This window comes from Xenopus tropicalis, chromosome 6 (genome assembly GCF_000004195.4).
Source record: "Xenopus tropicalis strain Nigerian chromosome 6, UCB_Xtro_10.0, whole genome shotgun sequence".
Classification (NCBI taxonomy): Eukaryota; Metazoa; Chordata; class Amphibia; order Anura; family Pipidae; genus Xenopus; species Xenopus tropicalis.
Genome location: NC_030682.2, coordinates 125,508,913 through 125,531,345, shown reverse-complemented (window position 1 = coordinate 125,531,345; position 22,433 = coordinate 125,508,913). Strand labels below are relative to the sequence as shown.

The 22,433-nt window shown below is 40.1% G+C and overlaps 1 protein-coding gene across 4 annotated transcripts in view; it reads right to left on the bottom strand.

Moving 5' to 3' along the window:
- Window positions 1-436: 436 nt before the first annotated feature.
- wwp1 (WW domain containing E3 ubiquitin protein ligase 1) overlaps window positions 437-22,433 on the bottom strand; it is a 66,876-nt gene continuing 44,879 nt past the window's right edge. For 3 of the 4 annotated variants that reach the window (XM_012964151.3, XM_012964150.3, XM_012964152.3), the window contains 19 exons: window positions 22,309-22,378; window positions 20,965-21,128; window positions 18,907-19,237; window positions 16,892-16,987; window positions 14,023-14,197; window positions 12,843-12,897; window positions 12,676-12,760; window positions 12,100-12,228; window positions 11,764-11,836; window positions 10,776-10,847; window positions 10,178-10,266; window positions 8,930-9,089; window positions 7,139-7,272; window positions 6,791-6,931; window positions 6,295-6,415; window positions 4,282-4,386; window positions 3,547-3,643; window positions 3,401-3,473; window positions 437-1,554 (listed from right to left, as the gene is read on the bottom strand). In XM_012964151.3, the coding sequence (XP_012819605.2) occupies window positions 1,455-1,554; window positions 3,401-3,473; window positions 3,547-3,643; window positions 4,282-4,386; window positions 6,295-6,415; window positions 6,791-6,931; window positions 7,139-7,272; window positions 8,930-9,089; window positions 10,178-10,266; window positions 10,776-10,847; window positions 11,764-11,836; window positions 12,100-12,228; window positions 12,676-12,760; window positions 12,843-12,897; window positions 14,023-14,197; window positions 16,892-16,987; window positions 18,907-19,237; window positions 20,965-21,128; window positions 22,309-22,378 (2,270 nt within the window). In that variant the 3' untranslated portion in view covers window positions 437-1,454. 4 annotated transcript variants of the gene reach the window in all.

Sequence of the window (22,433 nt, the reverse complement as noted above, 5' to 3'; positions counted from 1 at the left end):
AATCTACAGATTGCCAGTCTGGCCATGTAAGAGGGTATATGTTCTATATAAACATCGGGATGTTTAAAGCTGGCCGATGGACGCACAAAAGATGGTTCCAACCCTTCACTGACATTCAGGGCTGAATCGTCAGATATGGAGGTAGAAACAATAGGATTTCTACCTCCTTATGTCGATTCAGCCCTGAAGGCAGATTTTGCTCAGGTGCCTTCAATGGCACCAGATCAAAATCTTTTATCTTATATCAGCATACTTTTGCTATATTGGTTGCCTCGCCGAGTTGCCATACATGCACCGAATATCGTACAAAACCATGTTATCGGTGCGTGTATGGCCAGCTTAAGTGTGTGGACCACCCAGTATAAACTGCAACTACTACAACAACCATCCTTAGGGCCACTGCCCGTGCCAATCACAGAAGGACTCAGAAACAAGATCTAGCAAAAAAAAAAAAATTTATTCGTCTTATTTTCAAAAGTTTTCCAGGTAATCCTTGTTGAAACGGCCAGACCGTCACTCACACTGTCATCTAAAAGCTAAGTGGTGGCCCCTACCGAGCCTGCTCTCTCAGAAACCCTGTCTATACTGAGCAATAATGGCAACACACGGAGGAGCAATGTGCTGCTTTTGTACAGGGCCAGGAAGCAGCAGCTGCAAGTAGGTGCCACGCTCATAGCTTCAGCTACATATGCACCATTCAATAGAATCAGCCTATCACACTGAGTAAATGAAAGGAGCAGAACTGTGCACATTCTGCCATTCTGAAAAGCCAGCAGCAATAGTTCTCGCATGATTAACAAAGGTTTTTTTTAATTTTTTTTTGGCAATAGCTCTCAACACCTCTGTTGGCAGCCATGCAATAGACATCTGTGATAAGGATGTTCTGTAGAAGAACATGACTGTTTGCAAATTGTTATAAAGCGATCCCGAGCCTCCTCAAATGGCTGATGTTCTGCATACTTACAACTCTATAAAACTAGAGTTCCCAAGTATATACACATTAGATATATTTATATATATAAATTTTAAAATAAAGTCTTCAGTCAGCGTTTAAAATTAAAGTTATTTGTTTTTTTTGTTTTTTTGTAACTAATCAGTCATCTGAAGGGGAAATAAATAAAAATAGAAAAAGGCTAAAGTGTTTTGCATATCTAGGTGGAAGAACAAATATCTACCTTTGGGATAGGCACCCTTTGCCAGTCCACCTGATGCACAATGACATCTCCCAGAACTCACCATCAGTAAAGCTGGTGGGGCAGTGTGGGAGTTGTCGTTCTGAAACAGCTGGCATGCCAGTGGTTGCCTAACCCTGACCTACACATTAGTTTGAGAAAGATCACTGTACAGACTAAACAGCATATATATATATATATATATACAATATACAATAATTGTGTGCAATTTTACTTGGCTGGGCATACAATGCATGTCCATAAAAAATAATTAGCTGCCTGTCATTCTTGGCCAAATCCTTCCGTTTCTTCAATTGCAAAAAGCAGCTTCTCCTTCAGTTGTTCATAGCTTTTATATGGCGGCAGGTCCAGTCGATTGAAACTGCAAAAGAAAGGGCCGTTGGCAAGGCTTAAAGGGGTGGTTCACCATTGAGTTAGCTCAACCCAACTGGTTGCAAATTAACTTACCAACCAGGAAGTAGTTTGATTGAGAGATTGACATATGAATGGGAGAGGGCCTGAATAAAAAGTAGTAAGTAATAAAAAGTAACAATAACAATGGGGTCGCTGACACCAGTTGCTTTGTGAGGCTACATACAATCTTACTGTTACTTTTTACTTATCATTCTATTTAAGCCATTTCATATTAATCTTCCAGTCTCTTATTCAAACCACTACCTCATTGCTAGGGTAAACTGATCCTAGCAACCAGATAGCTGATGAAATTCAAAACTGGAGAGGGGCAGAACAATAAACTAAATAATTCAAATACTATAAGAAAATGAAGACTAATTGCAACTTGTTTCAGAATATCATCTACATCAAGGGTGGCCAATATGTCGATTGCGGTCCACCAGTCAATCCCCCATGGATTTCTGCTGGACCGTGATGAAGCTGGGGATGCGGAAGTGCTGCGTGAATGCGTACGTACACTGCGTCCGACTAACAAATGACCTCCTTTCGGCTAAAGCCAAAAAACACTACTCGCTACTAATACTTCTCGATCTCTCTGCTGCTTTTGACACTGTGGATCACCCTCTTCTCCTACAGACTCTCCGCTCTCTTGGCCTTCGTGACACTGCCTTATCCTGGTTTTCATCTTATCTCTCAGATCGATCCTTCAGTGTCTCTTACAATGGGGAATCATCTTCTCCCCTGCCTCTTTCTGTCGGGGTTCCTCAAGGCTCTGTCCTGGGCCCCTTACTATTTTCTCTCTATACCTCCTCACTTGGCAAACTAATCAGTTCTTTTGGCTTTCAGTACCACCTCTATGCTGACGATACTCAGATTTATCTTTCCTCTCCTGATCTCAACCCAGAGCTTCTAACTCGCGTCTTTCCTGCCTGTCCTCTATCTCCACTTGGATGTCCCAACGTTACCTCAAATTAAACCTCTCTAAAACTGGTTCTCTTTCCCCCATCCAACACCCACATTGTTCCCGAGGTATCTATAACTGTTAACAATTCTACCATCACCCCATCTTCCCAGGCCCGGTGCCTTGGGGTTATCCTTGATTCCGCCCTGTCCTTCACCCCTCATATTCACACTTATCAAATCATGTCACTTTCACCTAAGAAATATCTCCAAAATCCGATCATTTATCACCCAAGATGCTGCCAAAATTCTTATTCACTCTCTTATAATATCTTGCCTGGACTACTGTAACTCCCTATTAATTGGCCTTCCCCTCCAAAGACTGTCCCCTCTCCAGTCCATAATGAATACTGCTGCCAGGCTCATACACCTCTCCAACCGCTCCTCCTCTGCCATGCCACTCTGCCTATCCCTGCACTGGCTTCCCCTACCATCCAGGATAGGCCGCACTTCCACATTTCCCGGTCGTCAGTCGATCACGATGGAAAAAAAGAGTCTGGCCACCCCTGATCTACTTCATACTAAAAGTTATTCTGAAGGAACTTCCCCTTAAAAATGTTGTTCTTTTACAGAGAAAACAATTATTATTTTCCAGAAGTTTAGATCTTATCAACACCCAACTATATTACACTTACTAGAAATCCACCGTTAACTGCAGTGACAGGGGAACGCTGTTATGTGTGGTTCTACAACCACCCCTGGAGCATTACAGGCTTGCCCATAGCCTGAATACAATAGTCTGTCTATGTGCTTGGTGGGTCCAGTCCCAACTCCCTTCTTAGGGAATCTGCCTCACCCCTCCCGCACACTGACACAGCGGGAAGTCAGTACTGCTCATACATCATTCATCTTACCATGTATGACTTCGAGGGAGCCATGTTTCTTTTCCAACCTTCTCAATGCAGAATTTCTGTGGACCGTTGCTTCCTGCAATAAGACAGCAGCATTAGCCATTGTTGAGGGCCTAGGAAATTAGAAGAAATTATACACCAACACTTACCCATGAGCTCTGCGAATCCTCCCAGCGGCAGCCTGCAGGTACCAGTGACAAACTGCAGCAGCCGCAACCGCACCTCATTGTCCATTTCCTTCACAAACTGAAATAAAAGTAACAAGGATGCACAGCTTAATTCAGCAGTAAGACTTGGTACTGCATAAAGTAGGGCTGTCTAACATTTTCCCATGTAGATATGATTACCCACCATGCCTCATGTCCTGGGAAGGATTGTATTTAAGTCACTGAAGTCCCGTGGGGGACCATAAACATCTCTTAGAGGGCCACATCTAGTTTGTGGGCTTCCAGCTGAAAATCCCTGGTTTAGGGTACCACAGTGTATGAGATTAATGTGTATCAAACACACTACCTTCCACAGCTCCAAAAAAGAAACAAAGTCTCTGGGTCACACAACCAAAGCTTTTTTTTCCCCTCACCCGCCACCACCAAATCTTGGGAAAGGTGAACTTTCTTACACCCACTGGGTAATCTTACTGCATTTTAATACGTGTATAAGAAAGATCGCTCTTTATCTTTCTGGGGCCTCCAGCAGCTGCAGGGTCTGCTATCTACTACTGCTTGGCCCAAAGTAAGGCTAACCTTTCACACACATTTAATGCTGTGGACATCTAGTAACATTAGACACATCATCCAAATGAATTATATTTAAGAAAAAAAAAAAAAAATCAATGCCTAGTTAAGATGATGCCCCGCACACATCGTCAGCCACAACATAATCACCTGCCAGAACCATATGATCTGCTTGCTATTCCTTGTGTAATGCCGATAGACTGTATTCCGCTGCCAGTCTGATAAATCCACCTCCTGCATGCCACACAGCATAACCTGCAAAGTACAAGGCACCAAGTCACTAACATGGAAGCTATTTTCCCAGCATGTACAAGCACAGTTAAATTAAACCTGTCCAAATAGCCATAGAAATGGCTTTTCTGAAAATAAAGATATTATTCATTATCATGAAAGCCTCAACAAACCAATTACATTGGGGTGTCCTTCATAGCTTTCACTTCATGAATTATACCCTTGTAATGAAACCCAACAAAAGAATGACTTAATGAGTAGAAATACCAATGCAGTAAACCATAACTTAAAGGAACAGTAACACTAAAAAATAAAAATGTTTTAAAATAATTAAAATATAATGTACTGTTGCCCTGCACTGGTAAAAGTTGTGTGTTTGCTTCAGAAAGACTACTATAGTTAATAGAAATAGCTGCTGTGTAGCCATGGGGGCAGCCATTTAAATTGAAAAAAGGAGAAAAGGTACAGTTTACATAAGAAGATAACAGATAAACTGTGTAGAATACAATGGGAATCTGCTACTTATCTGTTATCTGCTTAGTAACCTGTGCCTTTTCTCCTTTTTTCGATTTAAATGGCTGCCCCCATGGCTACAGAGCAGGGTATGTATATAAACTGCAGTAGTGTTTTTGAAGAAAACCCACAACTTTTAGCAGTGCAGAGCAATAGTATATAATATATTAATTATTTTTATACATTTTCATTTTTTGGTGTTACTGTTACTTTAAGTCTAGTGGGGTTAAAATAAAAGCAGGTATCAGTGGCTGTAATAGGTTACTGTCCCGGTGGATGTATGAAGCAGTCTTGTCTTGCTACAAGATGGGCTATTGCTGTGAAGAGAACATGAGACATTTCTCCTTATTGTACAGAGCTGCATTGTTGCTGTTGTGAGCAAAGCTGGCCACACACAGGCTACTTGTGAAGTCAACCGCTTATGTGGGTGTTAGTATAATCATGCTACTTTTGTGGGTTAGTATAAACATACCATATAATTATAACAGTCCATACAGCATCCAATCACTCTCAGCAACAACACATTTAAAAAGAAAACAAATTGAAACAAAGCATGCATGGGCCCTAACCTATACCCCGGTATTCCCTGGATAGTAATGAATTATGAGTTGTGTTAAGGAAGATTAAAAAAAATAAGTCCAGAGTTCCTATCGGAAACACTGGAAAGTATGCTATGCTAATATTACCCGTGTGAGCATGTATGTGTGTATCCTAGTGACAAAGTGCGCCGTTTGTCCCTCTCCCTTGCTGTTCTTCATACGATTGGCCTGGGAAACTACAGCACCAAAAAGCATGCCACTGCAGTAGCGCATAACTGATTTTCCTGTGTGTCACCTACTGCAGGGCTCTGCTTCAGGCGACTTAGAATTTGGGATCAAGAATTTATATTATCTTTTTTATTTTGGTTATTCAGGGCTCTCTAATATGAGCAATCCTACACTGTATTATTTTAATAGATCCTTTATAAATTAAACTACAATCATTTTTGGTGCTATCAGTTTGGTATTACCAAGCAAAGGGGCAGATCATCTCCAACTCAAAATGCTTTTCAAGTGTCGTGGACCCCACGTCCTTGGCTCTGCATATGCTGATCAGAAAGCCCTGCACTACACTGACAAGCCAGTGTTAAGCATAACACCAGTCTGTAGTTTGGATCTGATCAGCAAATGCCCTGGCTGTGCTTTGCAAACCACTGGGCAAGTTCAAGCCTATAGGGTATTCCATAAAAATTGTAATATGAGGAGCAAATCATGTTTTCCATTCCCTCTGCTTTACATACAAATGGGGAAAAAGTTCTCCTCACTCCAAATACGTTTCAATTGGCATGACCACTGGCATATTTACATACTGAATGTTCTATCCTCAATAAAACAAATATATATGTATATATATTTATATGTACATTTGTATATGTCGAACCTCTAACTCTTTTTCATCAAAGTACTGTAGCCACTGAAGTGGGACCACTGCATTAAAGCCATCAAGAAATGCTTTGGTTTGTTCCTCAACTCCACGTGAGAATCTCCATTCTGCCATGAGACTAAAAGAAATAAAAAGGAAAGGAGATTGGTTATTTACAATCAGTGTGAAGCAGTAGCAGCAATTAGGCTGTATTACAGCCCCCAAACAATCAATTAGTAGCAACAACTCAACTCTGGATTGAAAAGGGATTTATTGCAGCACAGCAAAATGCCCCAAACAGCTACAATCATTGACTCTATAGTAAGAATGGAGTTTGCATGAAGGATGCAACTGTAAATTGCTGCTCATGCCTAAGGGTGACAACAGTTACAAACCCTTAACAAATGACTTGGAAGTCACTGGAGACACTAGCTGTCAAGAAGGCAAAATGAATAAGGGAATATCTCAGATCCCAACAGACAAAACCAGTGGAAGACAGAAACCAATTTCCTACCCAATATATTCTTCCTTGTTCTCCTCAGTCACAAGGATGTTGGAACCTTCAGGCTTCAGATCATGTGAGGTGACTTTCCCCAATATTTCCATGTCCACAGAAAAGTACATTTCCAGGTTACATTCTTCAATGTTATTGTCCCTTCAGCACACAATGGAAAACATGTAGCATGTTAAATTAAAAATTTACACTTGTGGCCCTCGAAATGTCGTTGTCTAAGTACCCCTCATACCTATGGGAGGGATTTCTAGGAGTCGAAGGTCAACAGAATCTGGAATTCTGCAGGTTGCCTTACACTAATAGGAAAGAAAGCACTGCAAGCTCCAGAAGACCTGTCTTTGTACTAACCGTATCCATATCAAAGAGTTGTAGAACTCGGGATCAATCGATTCCAGATCTTTAATGGTAAGTTTCTTGCTGAGCATTCGTTTGTAGAATGGAAGAGAGAAGCCAGTATCAATAAACTTCCCATGGAACAGCGCCTAAAGAGAAGGCATTTTGTTATGTACGGGTATAACTCTGTTATAAGTGTTCAACTTCCTGCCTCACATCACAAATCCAATACAAGCTAGCAGTGTTACATGAGGTTTGTTCCCTAAAATATAGCTTCTCCTTTATAGCACACTGTAACCTGAAAATGAAAGGGCTTGTGCACAAAACATGAACCCTTGGCAGGCAGGTCACATTCCATTCAACTAAAATAAAGTTAGTGTGTCGCAGGCAGTGGTATTATACAACATTTATCAAGGGGGGGGGGTTTAAAACATCTATATATTATATATATTATATATATATATATATATATATATATATATATATATATATATATATATATATATATATATATATATATATATATATATATATATAGGAACAGGTGAAAACAGGCACTCACGTATAATGAAGTAATAATTTGCCCGGGTGCAGTATAAAGTGAGCATACAAAATTAGAAAGAATATGCCGCACACTCAGGTCTTAGATGCAAAAAACAAAAAATGTTTTATTTGGATCAAGGACTGACGTTTCGGCCACACAAGCAGCTGCTTGTGTGGCCGAAACGTCAGTCCTTGATCCAAATAAAACATTTTTTGTTTTTTGCATCTAAGACCTGAGTGTGCGGCATATTCTTTCTAATTATATATATATATATATATATCAGTCCTGATGGTGTCTGCACTCCAAGGCTTTAGTATTCTGTGGGGTGCACAGCCAAAATCTGAGTATTTAGCATGAAATAATCCATGGCCGGCACACCCTTAAAATTCAAAAAAATGTTTTTATTGAAAACTCATTGTTTAAAAACCAACGTTTCGGTCCTCATTAGGACCTTTATCAAGCATCCTTGATAAAGGTCCTAATGAGGACCGAAACGTTGGTTTTTAAGGGTGTGCCGGCCATGGATGACCTGTATAAAAGACACCTTATGGTTTTATACGGTCATGTAAGTCCTTGGTGACTTTTAATATCCTTATATTTTACAGAAAGGGGGTACATTATAAACACATACACACACACAATGAACCCTGCACTGTAAATAAAAGGATGAGTGTTGTTCTGTTATATGGCCATGAAACTCAGCAGTGACTTCCAATATAATTATATTTTACACATATAACTATATTGGAGACTTGCATACTATAAGACAGTGATCCCCAACCAGTGGCTCAACCCCTTGGATGTTGCTCTCAGTGCCCCCAAACCAGGTAGTTATTTTAATTCCTGACCAAGTTTTGGTTGAATAAAAACAAGATTTACTACCAAATAAAGCCCCCTGTAAGCGGATAGTGTGCATAGAAGTTGCCTAATAGGCAATCTTAGCCCTTATTTGACAACTCCATTTGACATGAACTTTTTATGGTGCTTGTGTTGCTCTCCAAGTCTTTTTATATTTCACTGTGGCTCATGGAGTAAAAAAGGTTGGGGACCCCTGCTATAATAAATAAAGTACCCCATCTTTAAATAAAAGGATATTGGAGATCTCCTCTAGGACCATGACCTGTCTAAAAGCAGTCAGCTACAAACTTCTAACAATAAGTTATAGTGTGATACTATGCACATTGCTTAATTGATTGTTCTCTGTACTACATTTCTGACACATGCCTATTAAAAAAAAAGATAAAAACAAAAAAACAGCTTACCATTGCAATAAAGCGGCCAATAAAGCAGAAATAGGAGAGGTGGTCAGGATTAATGGTGGAGGCAGGGTTGATCTGCAAGCAGTAATTGCTCTTGCCTGCATACTCGAACAGGCAGTACATGGGGTTCAGTACCTCATGGGAAAGCAGGAAAAACCACTCTCTGCAAAATACACAATATTAGGGGATAAGAAGCTATTTATATCAGTATGCAACCCTAGGGAACAAACAGCAGTTGAGTCTAGACTGGCAGGGGTGGGCCTATACAACACTCATGGCAATGCAGCTTTATTAAATTTGAGCAGCCACCAAACTATATAGTTTTCTTATATAATGTTAGAACAGTAAGAGGCACATTATTCTTGCTGCAAAGATACTCTCTTTTGCTCTGAACATCTGTTCAGGGGCCAGTATAGCACTACCAAGTCCTTTGTATATTATCTGGAAGGCTTTTCGGTAGACTGGCCATATGTATTGATTGTGCTCATAAGACCAAAGTAAAATGTGATTTTAAATTTAAAATTTTGCCCTCTTGTAGTCAGTTGAACGAATGTTAGAAAGTGGCACGCTATTACTTTAAAAAAGTAGGTAAATATTGCAGGTTAAGTTTGGAGCGATTATGGCAAACAGAAGTAATAATAGAACAGATCTAGAACAAAAAATGTCCTCCAATTGGCCGGTCACAGCCCAGATCTTTGTCCAGCAAAGGATATGTCGCACTGCATCATCCCTTTCTTGGAGGCCAACATGGCTGCAACTAATGGTTGAGTATGTGTAAGTGCAATATGACTAATACAAATTTCTATCAACCTTCCCTTGCATATCTTTTTGCTGAGCTTACATGTGAACCACATTTTATTGTGCAGCCATTTAATGGGGGACCCAGTGTTCTGCTTTGGGGCCCCTCACACATATTCTCTGCACAGGCACACAGATCACATGTGAGCTGGAATAGCACTTATAGCTAAGGGCATATTTTCCAACTAAACTCATGAACCTGCCTTATCAAAAGCTATAGTGCAAGGCTTTTGCAAGAGATAAGAAAGGTCCAAAGACAAAAGTTAGAAGGTCACAGAGAGAGTTGGATATTTGTATTTTAACATTTCCATTTGCTCAATGAAAACATGTTCTGAAACCATTCTGAAAGTCTACCTTATGGGCGAATTCCACATGGGAAGTACTGACAGGCTAAGGACAGGGCTTGAAATATGCACAAGTACTACAATCAGTAATATGATCAGTATTTATTACCTGGCTAAGCCTCCATAGTCCAAACCTTCTTCCCCTCTGAACATGACATACAATCGCCTTCTCAGATCATATGGTTTTAATGCCATAATCTAAATGTGAGGGGAAACCAAAATGAATAGTTTATTTAAAATAAAGCAGCATTTTTCAGCATTTAATTTTCATGGGACCTGCTATCCAGACCTGAGGTTTTCAGGATAATGGGTCTTTCTATAATTTAGATCTTCATATTTCATGTCATTTTAACATTAAATAACCCCAACAGAATTGTTTTGCTTAGTTGGGATCAAGTAGAAGGAACAGTTTTATTATTACAGTTAAAACAAAAAAAATACTTTTTTAAAATTCTGAATTATTTAATTAAAAAAGGGAGATGCTTTCACATAATTCAGAGCTTTTTGGATAACAGGTTTCCATATAAGGGATCCCATAACTATACCTACCCAGCAATAACACAAAATGGGGCACTTTTAATTCATTCAGTCTCTGATACAGGCAAACAAGCACTGAGCTATGGGCATAAACATAATGAAACAAAACTGGGGATAAAAGAATCAGAGCCCCATACACATGCACCAGCGTTCCTAACCTTAGAGCTTACCTGCTGGAAAGAGTCTTCAAAGAGCGTCTGCCTGGACACCGTTATCTTCACATGGCTGGGCAGTGCATTGGACTGCAAATACAATGGCACATTGTTTATTAAAGGGAATTTTTCATTGCCCAGAAATGTGTTTATTTTATTGTTAATGTTATTTAAAGGGGCTGTTTGCTGTTTGGAATTTAAGCTTCTACATGGTTGCTAGGGTGCAAATTACCCTAGGAACCAGGCAGTGGTTCGAGCTAGAAAGTGTAATCCGATTAGCAGTGGACCTGTATAGAAAGTAATAAAAAGTAACAACAACGAGATTGTTGCCTTATAGAGTAATAGTTTTTTGGCCGCTACAGTCAGTGACCCCCCCATTTGAAAGCTGAAAGTGGCAGAAGAGGAAAACAAATAATTAAAAAACTATGAAAAAATGAAAACCAAGTGAAAAGTTGCTAAGAACTGTCCCATTCTATAACATACCAAAAGTTACTGTAAGATGCGCCTAATCCCATATTTTCCCCAGATTCAAATCTTTTATTTTTTTTTTCAGGATTCAGCTGAATCTGAATGCCTGAATGAACCAGACACCAACCTTTACCCCTGTGATTTTGCCAATTTGCATAGGTACATTGGGGGTTCAAATTCAGCCCAATGGTTTTTTCCAAATTCTGCATTCAGTCAAATCCTTAAATAGTGGATTCCATGCATCTTTAATTTCACCATGATTTATTTATATATCAGGAAATTACACAGAGCTTTACATTAATTTAACATGCTAGCTCTTTTAAAATACATAAATCCCAAAAAGAATACATGTGAGCAAGTCCAATCAACAAGCTGAATGAACCGACAATGGTGCAATGTCTGAAAAATAACCACGGCCCTTTATTTGGTGTTTTGGTACTGAGTACAGAGCTCCACTTCAGCAGAGCATCTCATGATGGATTGTCAGTATAGGCACCAAATATGTCATTGTTATAGAAATATAGAATAATCAAATTACCTGGCATAAATAACGAAAATGAGCAAGCTTCCAGCGGAAACTACGTTCATAGGCAATCTGTGGCCCTTTGCTTCTGTGAATGAATATAAAGATACAAATACAATCAGTGTGTTTTTCTAGAAAAGACATACAAGCCTGCAAATGAAGGTCTAAAATAACGTACACATGATTTATAAGGGGTAAGAAGCAATTTTATTCTCATATTCTGGAGGCAGAGAGCTGGAGGCGGATAAGTATTCCCGCACGGCCACACCACAAGCCTACTGCACTGTTTGTTAATATTGTTCATAAGGGCGCGATCCATTCCAAATGAAAAGCACGCTGGGTGTCACTTACACTGCTGACTTCCCAGTTCTTGGGTCGCTGAAAGTAGTCGTCTTTGTATTGTGATCTACAAAGTACTTTACTCCTTCTCTTGTGTAGCGGATTTCCCAGCCCTCTGGCAATGGATCTTCGTTCTGTAAACTGCAACGAGGAAAGAACAGACTATGAATATACCGTGCATTTATTATTTGCTATCCAGTTTATTCACCAATATTCCTCAAGGTCTGTACGGTAGATTATGAGACTGCCTAATATTTTTTGTTCTTGTGCTCTTGTGGCAGCTTATATGTGACACACACATACCTTCAACCTCTACAATCATGCCCTTGAGCAGAGGTCAATTTACCCACATGCCTCAAAGTGCAATGATATGAATGCACATGGGACTTGATTAAACCACCACTGACACCTACGACTGCCTGCATATCAGTAATACTAACATTTCCAAGTTCAAGGTGTCCGATGCTAAGAATTATATTGTAACAGTATGACCTCAGAAATAGCCTATATCTCAGAAGTATCTCAGAAATAGCCTGTTCTCTTCTGCCCTGCAGGCCCGGTCATACACAACATTTTATCTACTCATACCCTTGAGTTCGAGGGTCCTCCCACTGTGTTGTTTTTGTATTGTGGTTCACAAAATAGACACGATCAGTGGAATCCACTCTTCTCTCTAGAAATCAAATGCAACATATAAAGAAGTATTCTAATTTTAAAGCACAAATTTTTGGCTCTAGCAGAACCAGAACTCTTACCCCATCCTGGCGGAAGTGGTCCTAACGGGTCATTTTCAGCGGATAACATTGATGCCTACAGCAATTACAGCAAAAAACAATCAATGATTTTAGGGCAGCTAGTACACTGGATTGGGTATTCAGTGACTTTTCCTTTATAGTGATTAGATGGTGCTACTGAGCCAAGAAGCTGCAAGCCTTTAAAGCAGGGGTCCCAAACATTTTTTATCCATGAGCAAAATGTAAATATAAAAAATAATTGCGGAGCAACGCAAGCATAAACAGTTCTTACGGTGTGACAGGAGGCTCCATTTGTCAGTACACATGGTCCTTATACCTCCAAAACCTGCCTCCACGTTACAAATTCAAAAATGAGCACCTGTTTGAGGTCACTGGAAGCAACATGAAAGGGGATGGTGAGCATGTTGCCCCCGAGTCACTGGTTGGGGATCACTGCTTTAAAGGGACAGCATATTATAGTAGTACTCAGAACAGCTCTTGCTAAATGCTATCATTAGTTATAAAGGGAGGGGGGCTAGGCTTCAGGGGAGGTTTAGTTCATCAGGGTTTCCCCCTAACTTATGATGTCATATGTCATGATTTCAATATCTAATTATTCTAACATGGAATATAGGAAATACCTTAGGGTCTCCCTTTCTTATCAGCCAAGGCCAAGTCTGCAATGGGAAGGATTGGGGGGAGGTGCATTCACTAGGAAGCACAAGGGGCATAATACATCCCTTATCAAACCTCTTCCACCAAAACTGTACTATTTGTCTAAATGTTAGGTCAATATCACACAGGTGTTTCTTCCACCGGGTCTATTACTATTGACTAAAATAGTAAGGGGCATTTTTATTATAGTGTGTAAGCCATAATCCCCAGTGATGTTGCCCATAGCAGCCATTCATCTATTCGATTTGAACGGTCACCTACAATTTAGAAAACAAAAGCAAAGATCTGACTGGGTGCTAATGGCAATATTACCAGTGATGTTTGCTTACACATTAAAATAAATATGCCCCTAAGTGTATTTGGCAGAAAAAAGACCACTCTAATATTAGCCTTAAGAACATAGAGGAGTCAGATCTTGATTACAGTGTGGATATATAGAGTGCAACTGTGAACAAACCACCTGTCTGCCCCCTGCAACACTGCTTTGGTTTTCATTAGATCTTGTAAAAAGAATCATTATACATACCGAATAGAGGTATCGCTGGTTAAACTGCTGCATAGCTCCCTGGAGTTGATTGCGCTGAGACTGCCACTGTTCAAAGTTTCGTACAGACTCCATAGTAGGCCTCTGCCATGTTGTGGTTCTTGTGTTATGGTCAACATAATATACTCTCCCACGATCATCGACCCTTCTCTCCCACCTACAAGCCACATTTCTAGAGGTTAGTCTTGTTACAATAGAGAAATGGCAACATTTAATTCCAACGCTATTTTCCCTTTCACATTTCTTAGTATTTTTCTGCACCACAAGAGGTCAGTGTTTAGCCACTGCTGTGCCACTGGAAAATTGGATCCGGTCACTACATATATTTAATTAAAAATCAATTACATTATTACTCCCCAAAAGCTCCTGTGGTATAATCACAGTTATTGTTTCTCTCATTCTCTAAATCATTTTACTGACAAGCATTATCCAAAATAAACGGAGGAATTTTAGAATTCAGCACATGCATTTTCTAGCTTTTAATCAGAAAGAAAGGAAAATAATGGTACATGTGATTAAAACCTGATTTATACAACTGGTTATACAGTCAACAAATGGATTTCATGTAAATATCTATGTTAAAGCTGTCATATTGCTTTCCTTATAATAAAAAGGTATCACTACAGAGATGTGGCAGCAACACAGCATCCTCTGCATGGGAAAATGTTGCCTATGGCAGGTGTAGGGGAGCTATATGGCGGGGACCACTTGAACCCCATCTGTCAGCTCCAGCATCTGTCATCAGTTGGGAAGGATGTTATACCACTGTAATTCTCCCAGACAGGACAGTGGTGGTCAAACAGTGGCACGTGCCTAAGCTGGATACACAGGGCTAACTTTCCCATGGGGCCTCAGTTACACATGACAGGCTAAGGTTTCTAACAGAAGCCAAGATTCCAACAGCTGTATCAGGCAAGGGAAGCCGCTAAAAATTTCTTTGGAAAGGGATATCTGGCTGAGTGGATTTACATCATCCTCATTAATCTGCGCCCACCAGATTCTGATTAGCAATGAACAGGCCAAAAGTACAGAAGTTTTTGTTGAGTGCAAGTCCTATAATGTTTCTATGGTGTTCTGCTCCACTTGGATCATGGTTTGAACCCAAACCAACCTTTGTACTGGTGAGATTCTACTTATTTAAGGGAATACTGTCATAGGAAAACAAGTTTTTTTCAAAACACATCAGTTAATAGAGCTTTTCCAGCAGAATCCTGCATTGAAATCCATTTAAAAACACAATTTATTTTATATTTAATTTTGAAAATTTATATGGGGCTAGCCATATTCTTTATTTCCCAGGGTGCCACAGTCATGTGACCTGTGCTCTGTGAACTTTATTCACACTTTATGGCTGAGCTGCAAAATGAAGTAATACCAGCTCTCTCCCAGCAGCCGATCAGCAGAACAATGGGAAAGGAGCAAGATAGCAGCTCCCAGTAGAAATCAAAAATTGCACTCAATAGTAAGAAATCCAGGTCTGGCTTGGGACTCCTCCAGTTACATGGGAGTAGGAGAAACAATAGGTTATCTGAAAGCAGTTCTAATGTGTAGCGCTGGCTCCTTCTGAAAGCTCAAACTTAAGCACAATGCACTGAGATGGCACCTACACACCAATATTACAGCTAAAAAAAAAAAATTACACTTGTTGGTTTCAGAATAACATTACCATAAAAATCATGACAGTATCCCTATAAGCAATTTGTGCATTCCTCTTTTTTGTATAAAGGCAGATGTGCATTCCTCTTTTTTGTATAAAGGCAGATGTCAGCTACCTTGGCCTATTGGCTGTGTGCACCCTGGATTACAGACAGTACTGGCTCAGAATCAATTGTTTTCACCCTTTCAGCCAGCAAAGAAGGCCAGGCAGATAATACTGGTAACCGCCTCTACTAAAACACACGTAGAGATAGTTATGATCAGCATTGTCTATTTTAGTAGCCATGACAAGTAGCTGCTACTAGTAGCAAAGTATGTCTTCACCCTAAAGAGTTCTATAGAGTTGTTTGGCGCTACAAAAATCTCAATAAGGACGACATCCAGCTCACAGGCCTCCAATGGGACATAGTGAAAGTTCTGGCTTACGGATAAGCAGAAGACGAGGGTTTTTTCTGTGCACATGTAAATCTAACTGTCTACCATGCAAGAACCAGGAATCCAGAAACATGGAGTAGCTTGAGTTTTTCTCCTTGGCTCAAGAAATATTAAAAAAAAAATTAAAAAAAAATTTCCTTAATTTACTCAATATGCAATACATGGCATTTTATGTATGTGTTGTGGGTTCAGGAATGTTCAAGTTTGACCCTTTTTTGCACCAAAGGGGGAAAAAAATCTGTACCTTTTCCCTCAAAACTGCAATACAATCCTACTTTACTGTATAAGGACATATACCCAACTCTATATACCAATGCAAAACTGCTCCGAGTGCTTATCTGATTTAATGTTATACAGGTGGTCAAAATGTGACAGCTTAAAAAGAAAAGCTGTGACAGTATGCCTGAAAAGTTTGCCCGTTGCCCATATTCTTGAACCTTGGAACTGGCTTACTGTCCCATTTCCACTGACATCAGTGTTCATTGGAAACACCTAACATTAAAGTTATTTGATTCAATTCTTTGCTATATAAACTGCCTAATGATTTGTGCAGAAAAGTTTGTTTTTGTTGAATCCCATGAACATACAAAGGCGCAATAGATTATAGATTATAGATTTTGCAAACAGCCCTATGCAGGGCTAATGGGACACACTCCAGATTGTATTAAATCTACAATGAACTATGCAGGAATCATAATGGTTACCAGAACAAGGATGAGGTTTTACTTCTGCCATATGCAAAATGAACAATTTACCTTACCCAGGAGGCAAAGGCTGTGGGCGTTCCCATGTTGTAGTCCTTGTGTTGTGATCAACGTAGTAGGTTCTACCATGGGGGTCTTTCCTCTGTTCCCATCTACATTAATATGCAAAACAACAGAGGTGACACAGCATGCACACAATTATAGGCATCACAAGAACTTTCCTTTTACATACGCTTCAGTAAGGTCAATGGCACACATTCTGTAACTCCATGAACAGGGGCATGTCTGGACTGAAATTCAAAATAGGCCCTGGCCTTTTAAGTACACAGAGGCCCAACATGCCCCCCCCCCTACAAAGCCAATAAATTGTGACTGTCTATGGCATCTTACAGCAGCCCCTCTGGCATTTGCCAGATACTACAGACTATCGGACCAGATCGAAACCAATTAAAATCTCCCCCATTCATTTTAAAAGGCAATAACCTAAAGGGGAGGCTGTACTTTCTAGAAATGTAAATATCATATGAAAAAACAGTCAAATTTTTGCACTCTGGCCCATGTCATTGCCCTAATTCTGATTACTGCCAACAGGAAATGTCAACTTATATACTCATGTCAAAAACAGGAATATGTTTTCCCTTTATATTACCACTACTCAAAATCTTAAAGGAGAAGGAGAGGTACAATTCACTGGGGGGTGCCAAAATGTTAACCTTTTACCCTGGGCTGGTGCTCCAGTTAGGAGAAAACGGCACCAGCCCGGGGTAGCTGTGAGGGAGCGATCTTCTTCCTTCTTCTGTCTTGGTGCCGCTTGCACATGTGCAGTAGAGTAAAAAGCCGAAATTAACAAGTAAGTCAGCATATTCACCGTACTGCACATGTGCAGGAAGTGACGGAAGTGGTTCACTTACTGGCAGCTACCATGGGCTGGTGCAGTTTTCTCCTAACAGGGGCACCAGCCCAGAGTATAAGGTAAGCGATAACAATCACTGGGGGGTACCTAATATTTGGCACCTCCCCCCCCAGTGATTTTATTTCCCTTCTGCTTTAAATGATTCATCGATTCATCTTCAATGTAGCCGAGAATAAGCAGCACAGACCAGGAATCATTATAATACCATTATACATGAAGGACTAATACCAATGTACAAGTGTTACACGATACACTGTTATCAGGATTAGAGACGGCATCTTAAACTTTATTAGTAAACTAGAAAACACAAATGACGCGTACAGGTTAAATAACACATTAAAGAAACTGGTGATTCATATTCAGTGTATCAAAATATAATACTAACTGTTAGATTAAGCAGAGGTAAATTAAAAGAGGTAATATGTGCATAGGCAGCATAAGGCACAGCCTGTGTGCGTCATACTTGCCCTGCCCTACCCTGCCTGCCCTATGCTGCCTGTGTGTGCCATACTCTGCCTGCCCTACGCTGTCTGTATGTGCACCCTAGTTGTAAAAGGCCACTGTGTGCAGCACCATAAAGGATAGTATACACCTTTTCTCAACAAGAACAATAATTTTTTAGTAATAAAGAGTAAGAACTGATTATTTCCCTTGCTAGCTCCTCTGTAATTAAGAGTTATAGCTCAGTGTAAAATTTTTGGCTGACAGATATGCAGAAGTTCATTATGCAAGGTGTTTATCTGTGCACTGGTAATCAAAATATTTATCTTAATAAAATTGATAATTAAAAGGAATGTTGGGCACAAGCCCTATTCATTGAGCTCAAGCGTTATACTTGCCCCTTTCAACCAACACACTGAACTATACTGGACTGTTACAATACCCACAACAGAGGATACTGGAAGCTGTAGTTCAGAAGTTTAGAAGCTGTGGGTTCATTTGCATTATAAGATTAGTATGTAATCTGTTAATCCCCATGAAGGTACACATGCTTATAATAGTGACTAGAATGTGATCCTCTATTGCCACCATCACAAGCAAGCTGGTGAATGGATGCCAAAATAATCGAAAGAGTAATATCCCTGCACTGCAGGATGTTATACATATGACATTCTTGGCTCAATGATTATTACTAAAGCACAATACTTCTCTGCATACCCCGATGGCAAAGGCTCTGCAGCGGAGCTTGGCTGCTGTCTGACAGGATCCCCAGAACCTGTAGATGACGCCTGCCTTGGTTTTGCAGCATCAGGGCTATTGCTGCCAGCAGCAGGTGATGGCCCAGAGTCTGCAGCCCTTACTGGTTCTGATGAAGCCCCAGCAGAACTGCTCTCTGCAGACGTGCCGCTATCTAAAGGTATTGATACTGGCCCATCTGATGTACTGTCCATCATCTCTATGCTATCTGATGAGGGGGCTCCGGCAGGAGATGGTAAAGCTTCATGGGAAGGTGTGCTATTTGCTTCAGATGTAGCACTTGTGCCATTAACTGAGAAAAAAAAAAAAGCAAGATTAGGAATGGAGCACGTATCAGTTATATACACATTGTTTTTACATTACTTAAAACTTTAGCCCGGATAGCTCCCTCCAATGAATGACCTGTGTTTATCAACCTGAAAACTTTGTATTCTCTGTTGTGTAAGGCCAGGGGCACACAGAGCGGAACACTGAAGCATACATACATAGGCCAAAATCCTCAGTGCAGCTGCGCAGAGGTCGACCCAGAACCTGTCTGACGAGCTAAACAAAGCTGTGGATGGGAGCGGATCCACTTTTCCCAGCCTGTGTACAAAATGCAGGCCCTGTGTGCCCTGCCATAAATGTGAGCCCTATTTCAACATATGGCTGAACTCATGGCTATACAGCAGCTTATTTATATGAAATGCATTGGAGCCTCTGAAGCAGGTGATCAGTTTGTACCAGTAAAGGGTAACAATAATCAAAGTTAATAAAAGAAAGGGCTGAGTTTCAATCAGCCCCTTGCTGGCATCAGTTTTCCCCACACAGATTGGATTTTGGTGCTGAAATGCTGACATGCATTTCAGTGCTGAAATCTGCTCCGTGTGCCTGTACCGTGCTGACACAATGGCTCTAGGTGCAGGAACAGGGAAAGGCCAATGCCAGCGTAGGGGGCAGATTCTCAGTCTGTATTGGCCTTCTACTTAAATGGACAGAAACCCCTTTAGTTTATTCGGTGTTACGGGTCCATTAAAGCCAAGGCTTTCCTTCTCCATCTGTGCAAACCACTTTCCCACTTTTTTTGCTGAAAAACAAACAAAATAGCATCTCATTACACGGCACCTAAAAATGAGAGGGAGGGAAGCTTTCGGCAGCACAATGGGCTCCCTGTTGAGTGCTGGAGGACAGAATGTCAAGTGGAAATGAATCATTTCTGACAATAGGAAAATAAAGGCATTTTTCCCCCTCAGTTTTTCATTTGTACAAAAGCCCATAACATAAGGTTATTAGCATTTCTTCAAACTATAATAAAGTTACATGAATTGTACCAGTTTATGCACATTAATAAATATTAACTAAAAAACATTTGCTTGCTTCAGTATTGTTTAGACAAGTGGAACCCAACCCAAACACGTCTCTTAAAAAGTAAAAATAATTTCAAGCAACTCTGCCATATTCATCAATTACAAAACATTACAGTTACAATACCAAATGCAGCCTTTGTAGGACTTTTAATGTACGGTAATAATATGGTTTGAAACAGTTACCTAAGGCCCCTGTTCTCCTGCTGATCTGGCGGACTACTTTGAGACTCAAGTAAAATGCAACAGTAGCAGACTGTTCTCAACCTGCCTTCAGTTGCAAAATCCCACAATTCCCAGCACACGTTATGTTTACAAGGAAAGGAACAAACAGTGCAATGCATTATGTGTCATGTATTTCCTGCATGCTGTCTAAGCCATGGAGAAGTTGTTACAATTTGTACCATCAATGTTTTACCTCTTTAAGAGTCACACAAAGCCTATGCTGTAAGGTTAGACCCTCAGACTTGGTGTCATGGTGACATGACAGAGGCTTGTATGCAAGCCAGCAAGCTGTCGTTACACAATATCCACATATGTAACAATGCCAAGATCATGTCATGGACTAGAATTCCTGTCTGAGTGATTTAAGAGTACCTTCATTTAAAGGCATAAACATGTATTTGAACAGATTTAGAGAGGTTTGTTTCTCCCTCCAAAACAATTCATTACCTACCAGTTCTATCGCCAGTCAGTGGATTTGGTGCTGGTGTATTTTTGGGTCTGGCTGCAACACGAGAAGGGGAATGAGTGCTATCTATATTTGCTATTTGTGTATTAAAGGCATTCTGCTCGGATGTGGTTTCACTAGCTGTCCCATTGGGCATGTCGCAAGTGGCTCTACAAAGGGAATAGGGAAAAGTGGTTATTAATCTGTATCATTTACATGTAAACAAACAGAAAGGGGAAACAGGTATCGTGTGTCTACATCCCATCCCTTAACTCTGCACCATCTGCACACAGTACTAGTCCCTTTAAGGTTAAATGGTAATCAAAATTGCACTTCATTTCCTTATTTTTAATTAGTTACATTTTTGGTATTGCATGTGCACAATTTGACATTAGAACTGCTATCTGATTGCTAAAGGCATAAGAACTAGGCAGTAGACTAAACAATAGCATGGCAACACAAGAGTTAAGAAACTGAAAAGAAAGATCAGAATGTTTAAAATTTAGCCCCACTCAGTCTACTTTCTGGGTGTTCATGCCAGTGATCTAGATGCTTCCACCTAGAACACATGACTGAGTTTACTTTACACACTGACATTACCTTGCACTTGTAAATATTCCACCAGAGAAAATGATCAAACCAGTTAATGAATGATACAGCCTGAGAGGAGAGCATAGTTCAGCGGCACAGTTCCCTAATGAGCAAGGTTTGACTGTTTTTATTAGCAGAGTTCCTCCACTCATAAATGCAGTTATACCAAGGCTTCCTGCCCAGTATCCACATAATGGTTACTATATTAACAAATGATTGAGGACAGTATGTTTTATCAGTACAGGTATGGGACCTGTTATCTAAAATGCTTGGGACCTGGGGGTCTTAAATCTGGATCACCATACTTTAACTGTTTTGTGAATGTCTGTTGTAGCAACAGTCTACTGACAGGTGGATATCCTAGGGTTACAATTAGGTTATATATTTCTCCGATGAGATATTTTATTTTAGAAAATATAAGGGCACAGCCTTGTTGTGTGTACTGACATTCTTTCTCTGAATGCATACATTGCAACAGCATTGCTTGTGTTAGTTAAGGGTAGCCTGTTAACATTCAAACAGATACTGAATTAGTATCTATATTGACTGACCAGATATTTGCGTTCTACGGAAAATTCCATGGTAGAGAAGAGCAATATAGCAACTTTCAAAGTTTATATATCTTATGTATACAGGAAGAAAAGTTCTATGCATGCCATAAGCTCTGCCCCTATATGTAATTTAGACTATATCAATGGAAGGCACTGTTACTAATTTAGTATATATTCTTATTAAAAGAAGGAAACAGGAAAAACATACCCAACTCTTGCTTCCAAAGAGGTTTCTCCTCCATTCTCACGGACGGCATCCCCATTCTGCTGGATTTCTCCTAAATGCAAAAAAATAAAAGGCATTGTTTTTCCAAGACTAAATGGTGTGAAATT